This window comes from Bactrocera tryoni, chromosome 1 (genome assembly GCF_016617805.1).
Source record: "Bactrocera tryoni isolate S06 chromosome 1, CSIRO_BtryS06_freeze2, whole genome shotgun sequence".
Lineage (NCBI taxonomy): Eukaryota > Metazoa > Arthropoda > Insecta > Diptera > Tephritidae > Bactrocera > Bactrocera tryoni.
The window spans coordinates 83,523,562-83,531,255 of record NC_052499.1 but is presented as its reverse complement, the minus strand read 5'-3'; the positions used below and the strand labels follow the sequence as shown (position 1 = coordinate 83,531,255).

At 37.0% G+C, this 7,694-nt stretch overlaps 1 protein-coding gene across 1 annotated transcript; it reads right to left on the bottom strand.

Annotated features, from left to right (window-relative positions):
- Positions 1–866: 866 nt before the first annotated feature.
- On the bottom strand, positions 867–2,192 carry LOC120782825 (vacuolar protein-sorting-associated protein 36-like). The gene is made up of 3 exons (XM_040115344.1): positions 1,856–2,192; positions 1,124–1,717; positions 867–1,057 (listed from the first exon to the last, which is right to left on the bottom strand). Exons 1-3 carry the CDS (start codon positions 2,017–2,019, stop codon positions 925–927), a joined length of 891 nt encoding a protein of 296 aa, XP_039971278.1. The 5' UTR covers positions 2,020–2,192; the 3' UTR covers positions 867–924.
- Positions 2,193–7,694: the final 5,502 nt, after the last annotated feature.

Below are 7,694 nucleotides of genomic sequence, written 5' to 3'. Positions count from 1 at the left end.
GACGACCATAAATTGGATGTAGCGCTCTTAAAGTTGAGATCACTAACTCCGAATTTCGGTAGTAAATTTTAATAATTTCGACTCGTTGTTGGATCATATGTCTTTCCATGATGAAATGGTAAACCTTACTGAACAGAAATATCACAAGCGCTGGAAAAAATATGGCGTCGTTTGCTGTTTTTATAGGTTTACTTTTGTACCTTCCTATTGAAAATACCTATCTTCTATTGGGTTTCATCTTTATGTTTTATTTCTAAAACTGTAAGTTTTTTAAATTGCGTCGTTGTATTGCCAAAAAAGCTTTTCAAAACAAACATTTTACATTTAAAGCTCCAAGGCTTTCCAATTGATGGACTTTTAAAGAATTTTAACTCTTTTAGTCTATAATATTTTCAATGCAAGAATATGAAAAATAGCCGTGAAAATTTTTAAAAAGGAAAAAATAGTAATAAAAAAATAAATAAATTTTAGAAAAATTTCCTGAATACATCCAGAGACAACTTGGACATCAAAAATAAATCTAGAATGGAAATTTTTTAAAAACTGAAATATGAGCCCCAAAAATTGTTTGGTGAAATCTTACAGGGTTTTTTATATCGTTCATTTATATAGAAAACTACACAGACGGCATTTATATTAAGACAACAGATGGCGCTGTTATCTATATATTGAATTTAAGATCGTGGACTTACGTTTAGAAGTCGGCTCTGTCATTCGTTTGCCAATTTCTTATTGAACAGAGATGTAAGAAAATGAAAAAGGAGTCACCGCTCTACAAAATTTATTATTCATTATTTAACTCAATACATATGTATATATATATTATATATTTATATTTATGTTAATTTAAACAAAGACGTTATTCTTACCGCTAACTTTATAAATATTAAGAATAAGAAGTTTTTAATGTCAGCTGACTTTTCTTTAACCCGCTGATGACTTCAAAACAGCCACACTTAAAAGTGGGTTAGTATCGCAACAATTTTGGCATGGCGTTTGGCCAGGGGTACAACACATCTCACACGGTCGCGTGTAATTTAACGGGGTGTCATCTTCACTGTAATGCGGAAAGCAATTGAGTTAACAAAAATAAATAAAGTGGATGAACGATAGAAGCACTTACTCCGAATATGAGGGGAGCAATGGGGTGAGAACTGGACCAACTGCGTCATTGCCTTGGTTGGGTGTGGGTGTGCTCTCCTGTTGTCGCTGTGTCGGAGTTTGTGGCGGATATGATGATGATGTAGGTTGTTGGTTAAAGTTGTTGTATTGAATTCGATTTTTTGTTGTTATTTGTGGCTTATAAAATTGTAACGGTTGTTGTTGGGATTGTTGGAACTGCTGCGGTGGCTGTGTTTGAAATTGTTGTTGTTGCTGCTGTGCTTGTTGACTTATCCGTGGAAAATTTGTGATATAGTCGACTTGTTGTTGTTGTGGTCGTCGCTGCATATAACTGTTACTTTGCAAATATTGCTGACCATTTGCTAATTGTGTCAGCGATGACGATGGGACTAAAGATGTTTGTTGTTGTTGTTGTTGCGGACGAAATTGTTGCAAATGTTGTTGCTGCTGCTGCTGCGAAGTGAAAGCAATGCGTTGTTGAGCGCCACTATTGGCTTGTAGTTGTTGCACTTGCTGCCCTGGCGTTGCCACAAAAAATTTCACCACAGGCTTGACGACCGAGGATGTTTGAGGCGAAAGCTGTTCATGCGAATTCCTGATAAGACGCATTACAAGTGTTTGAGGGCGAAAAAAAAGCATAATTAATTACGTGACAACACTAAACGCTAAAAACACTAAACACATACATAAAAAAAAAAAACATTGCGTTGTAATTAATAACCGCCTTCACTACCTTTGCCGTTGCTGGTATTGTTGTTGTAGCGACAAGTCGACTGTTTGGCGCTTTGCTCGCATAACCGTTTCTTGCTGCCGGCACTTAATCGCATTCGCCGCATCAACACTTGAAATGCAGAATAACAGCAAAAACAACAATAACAAATTGTAAGTGAATTGCATATTTTTTTAATTTTTTTAATTTTTGTAATTTCGTTTTAGTTAAAAAAAAATCTTCAAAAATTATATTTTATTTCACATTCGAGTTTTCACACACAGAATTTCCAAATTTTCTAAACAACAGTTAATTTAAATCAGTAATATACATATATGTATTTATGTATGTAAGCGAAAAGTACAAATTTTTGTTTGTAAATTTGTGTTTCACTCGCGATTTCCAAAAACCTTCTGAAACTGGCCACTGCTTGCTGCCAACTGATCGCTCATTCACTGTTGCTCGCAAGCTAAACTCGCCCATATCGCTACTGACAGCTGGTGTGGTCTTTGCTGCGGAAGATCAATGCGAACATCGCCGATATTAACGCTTTTCATGGTGCTGATAATAGGCTTTGCGCATGCTCTGCGCTTTTGCCCGCTTCTGTAACGTTGTTGTTTGTATTTTTCTATTTCCTTAACACATTTTTGCTCGTCATTTTTGGTTGTTATTATTATTATTGTTCTTTAAGAGGCTTACAAGGGACTTAACACGTCGATTGAGCATCTTTTACGCTATTAATGAATTGTTCATTTAATATAACGGGTGATCCAAGTAGAGGTACTTTTTTCAATAGCCTTGTTTTTGAAAGATTTTGCGTGAGTCGTATAAAGCTGGATTGTTATTTTTGTTCAGTATTGTTGGGCATTTTATCATGAAAAGACTTACGGCTAAACAACTTGACAAATCGTTCAACTTTATTGCGAAAATTCACGTTCTGTAAAGATCAACATAATCAGCCTACTGAGCGTACTTTTCACAACACCACCATTCATCTTGAGACTCAGCATTCATTAAAAAAAAAGATTTTTTGGGTCACTTTTTCTGAATATTTCGATTTTTTAAAAATAACAAGCCTATAAAGAAGACTCTATAAAAATTTCAAGTAAATCGGTCCAGTAGAACCTGAGAAATCGTGGGTATTGTTCCGAAAAAGTCAGTTTTGAGAAAAATGCGTTTAAAGTTTCGCGTAAAGTCTTTTGTTCGATTAGTTCCGGCCGAACCAGTTTGGATGCCGGGTCAGAAAAATGCCTATATCTCCGAAAATAATTTGAATTTTGAAAAGTCCTCTTGTACACATATTCTTGAATAGTTAAATTTTGAAAATGTAAAAAAAAAATTAGAAATTTTTAAATTTCTAGACCAGAATACCCGCTTAAACCTATTATTTTGGTTTACAATGAAGACTCATGGAGTACTTTTGGATTGTTGCCTGACCAATAACGCATATTATGAAGAAGCCATTCAGCTAGAAATGAGCCTTATCGCTGCTTCAGTTCTTGCGTCAATTTGATCTCTTAACAATGTAGGCCAAGATCTTTCCGCAAAGCTCTCCACAACGATGTCACAGAGATGCCCAACGCTTGAGAACGACGTGTGAGAGACTGATTTGGGTTTTTTATTGCATTTAATTATGCAAAATAAGTTTCGAGAAAAACTAACCCAAAACAATTACCACATCATATTGCAAAGTGAAGTCCGCAAATGCAAATGCCAAATGCTATTTTTGACAGCTTTGTTTGATAGTTAGGCGTTTAATTTTGCAAAATGCATATGGCTTCATCTTCATGAATCATAGAGCTTGGGTATACTTTATTCCGCTGACCCTCATTTGATAAAATGTTCATATACTATAAGTAATGGAATTCCCTGAGCCAAAAATACCATCAAAACCAGTTTCAATTGTTACAATTCACACCGAAAATAGGAAAGTACATACGTAATTAAGAATTGAATAAATTGAATGTAAGTGGCATGTACAATTTGGCTATACCAATACTTTAAGTGCCGTTTCGTATTCAAGCGTAAATTTGAGTAACTTATAGCATACAGGGTGTTAGGTATTTTAAATTACAATATTTGTAAAGTGATCTCAAAACTTCTACTCAAAGCAAAGGCGAAACCACTCAGATGATTCATCCGTTGAGTCCAATTTTTGATGACTTGTTTGAGTATTTTAACTGGTAACTGATGAATGACTCACGTGATGCTTTTCTCCTAGGCCTGCATCAAATTGGGATTGTTCGCATAGACTTTAGACTTTATTCCCTCAGGAAAAAGTCTAACGGTGTGATATCACAAGAATGGTCAATCGATCGTCCCAAAACGTGAAATTATCTACTCATCGAAGTATTCTCTCAATAAATTCATTGATTGGTGTGATGTGTGAGAATTGGCGCCGTCTTCTTGAAACCAAAAATCGCCATAGCACGAACTTCAATTTCTGGTACCAAATAGTCGGTTATTATGGTGCGACGGTCACCATAGACGTCTACGTTCTTACCGCCAATATTTTGGAATAAATATGGACCCACGATTCCAGCGGCCCACAAACCACACCAAACCGTTGTTTTTCTGGATGAAATGACAGCTCTTGAATCTCTTTAGGTTGTTCTTGCTCCCAAATGTGGCAATTTTGCTTGTTTGCAAACTCATTGAGCCAGAAATGGGCCTCTTCGCTGAACAAAATTTGACTTGAAAACGTCGGATCTTTTTGGAACTTCTCAAGAGCACACAGAGCAAAGCAATGTCACTTGGGAAGTACGAGCGCCTTCGTTTCTTGTATAAAGTGTATTTTGTGCGCTTTCAATTTAAGATCTCTACTTAAAATGCGCCATGTCATTCTTTACGTCAGTCCAAAAATCTTTTTTTTCAGGCAGTCGCCATTTTGTGAAAAAAATGTTTTCCCACTTTTCCGTAGTTCCGGCCATTGCGACATTATTCTAGATTATTAATCTTTTTTTTATGGTTTCAGATAACTAAGAAGGTTGAAATCATGGGTATGGTCACGTGAAAATTTTTAGGGACCCCTCACTTCGTCAGCTCATAATTTTTGAAATTTTTTACTTTTTTTAGTTTTGTATTTATTTCTGTACTTTTCTAAAATTAACAAATAACTAAAAAAAAAATGGATGGTAAAAATATTAATTGCCTTTTTTTACGACACTTTAAAAATTACCTGAAATTCATACTTCTAGACCAGAATACCCCCTTAAGTTTGAAGCGGTTTATGGGCCGACGGTGTCATTTGGCCGTACTTCTTCCGTGATGATCAAGACCGGCCCGTTATTGTGAAGGGAAATCACTGACGCTCGATGATAACCGTATATTATTGGCCCAAATTGGATGATATGGACTTTTACAATATGTGGTTCTAAGAGGACGGGGCCACAAGCCACACAGTGAATGTCACAATCGATTTATTGAAAACCAAGTTTGGTGAACGTGTTATCTGACGAAATGGCCCAGTCAATTGCCCGTTTTCATGGTGCGATTTGACGCCGTTAGACTATTTCCTGCAGGACTACGTCAAGTCTATAGTCCATGCCAACAAGTCAGCGACGATTGATGAACTTCGTACGAATATCGAACTTGAAATTGCAGCAGTATCGCCCGATTTATGCTTGAAAACTTCTTCTCTTTCTTCGTCACCAATCATCTATGTATATATGTATGTATATCCGTTACAGGGTTCCGACGTTTTCTTCTGGGTGTTACAAACTTCATGGAAAGCTTAATATACCCAGTTCAGTTCAGGCTATAAAAAGAGCGAATACAATAATGAGGAAGAGCTAATTAGGAGAGAAATTTATTAATATGTTGAAGATTTATGTATTTCCCCTGCGGAGCAAGTAATTACTCTTATAGATAGCTATTTCTAAAGTGTGTGGCAATATTATTGCTGAAACCTACCTCTAAGAAATTTATCTTCAATTTTGTACACATATCACCAAGCATTTCGAAACCCGAATTAAAATTCTTGAACAACAGAAATTAAAGCATACTTATTGGCGCAATCATAATAATTTAAACCCTTTCAAATTTCCATAGCCTTACTTTAAGGCAGAAGTTAATATCTCATTATACACATCTCATTACACCGTTAATATTTTGAGTAATTCTGCTACCATATTCCAACACAGCATGATATACTCAGACCTCGCACACTCACACACACACACACATGCTATATGATACATATATGTCTTCGTCGCTACCTTTCAATGTCGTTTTCTGTAATTTTTTTCATTTCCTGCGCTTTCGAGCAAGCATAAAATTTACAAAGCAAATAAAAAATGGCGAATATGTATGTTAAGCATAATTCACGTTGATGGAATTGTTCCAGAAAATTATATGCATCACATAATTGTACGCGTCATGCATAAAAATGGTTGAAAGTGTGCTGGCGGAACGAGTTGAATACGAGCGACTACAAATAACGAAACTTTTATGAATATTCGGACTTACAAGCGCACGTGTGTATGAGTGTGGCACGGCGCTGTACCGTTTGCCGTCCTGCAGTCTTGCACTCGTACTTACACGCACACATAGCCAATTGAAAAAAAAAATCACACGCACATGCTTACGCATAGGTGGCTTTGAATATGCATTCCGGCGCGCTTATCTTTTGGTCTTTATTTCTGCTGCTTTTCAGCAGCAGTAAATCCACCAACGGCAACAATTTTCATTGGACCGTCGTACGAAGTTCGAGTGGCACACAGAAGCTGCAACGTACCACAGTAATATATATTTTGTGGCAGCAAAAGATTTTTTCGTCGAACCAGAAGCCGTCGGTATTTTAAGAATACACAAAAGCATGACTTTGCTGACTGTTTGTCCGTCCGTGTATATCAAAGGGGCTGTATAGGGTGTTAAAAAGCTACGACCACTTTATTAGGAGCGGTGATAAAAATAAATGAGGTATAAAACATGGTGCGACTCGGGTGATCTAAGCAGAAACCTTAGATAAATTCATGTAGTAAGTTGAAATTTTTAAAGGTTATGTTATTATATCCAAAGGTAAACTTGTAGCGTAAGGTTTTGTAAGCTTGGTGAATAACAAAGGTGTTTCTGTCGGGTTATGTAATAACATCTGAGGACGAACCGGAGCCTAACAACACGAGCCCAAAAAGACGATGGAAGGTGCTGAGCAAAAAGACTATTTTGTGATATCTACAGAGCGAGAGATTTTTTCTCGGCCGCGGCCTCGTCTCAGATTGTCCATTCGTTGAGTCCGATTTGACTCATTTGAGCATTTCGACTGGTAACTGGCGAATAACACGCGTGATGCTTTGTTACAAGGCCTGAATCGAAGCGGGATTGTCCGCATAGACTTTAGACTTTACATATCCTCGAATGAAGAAGCCTAACGGTGTGATATCTCACGATCCTGTTGGCCAATCGACCGGCCCAAAACGTGAAATTATCTGCTCACCGAAAAGTTCTTTCAATAAATCCATTGATTAATGCGATATGTGGGAAGTGGCGCCGTCTTGTTGAAACCAAATATCGCCCAGATCACGAGCTTTAATTTCAGGCACCAAATAGTCGTTTATCATAACGGTCCCCATTGACGATTACGATCTCACCGGCATCATTTTTGTTGATATATGGACGAACTTAAACAGTTTTCTCTCAGGTTACTTGCAAAGCATAGAATTTAAGCTTTCATTATTAAAACCAACACCCTTTATATTAATTCTCGTCAATTCTTCTACATACATCAATATACCGCTATATTTGCTTGCAAATGTCACCAAAGTCTATAGGACATCCACCGGATGATGAAGTTCAGCTGCAACGCCATTTTTGGCATTCGACATCGCCTATAACTTCGGTCCGATGCTACAGCACTCTCACGAGT

Excerpts from the sequence above, each read along its gene's own strand:
- LOC120782825 (XM_040115344.1), bottom strand. The coding sequence starts at position 2,019 with ATGCAATTCACTTACAATTTGTTATTGTTGTTTTTGCTGTTATTCTGC. Across the intron at positions 1,718-1,855 it reads CAATACCAGCAACGGCAAAG|GAATTCGCATGAACAGCTTT; the intron begins GTAGTGAAGGCG and ends GCGTCTTATCAG. Across the intron at positions 1,058-1,123 it reads TTGCTCCCCTCATATTCGGA|TGAAGATGACACCCCGTTAA; the intron begins GTAAGTGCTTCT and ends TCCGCATTACAG.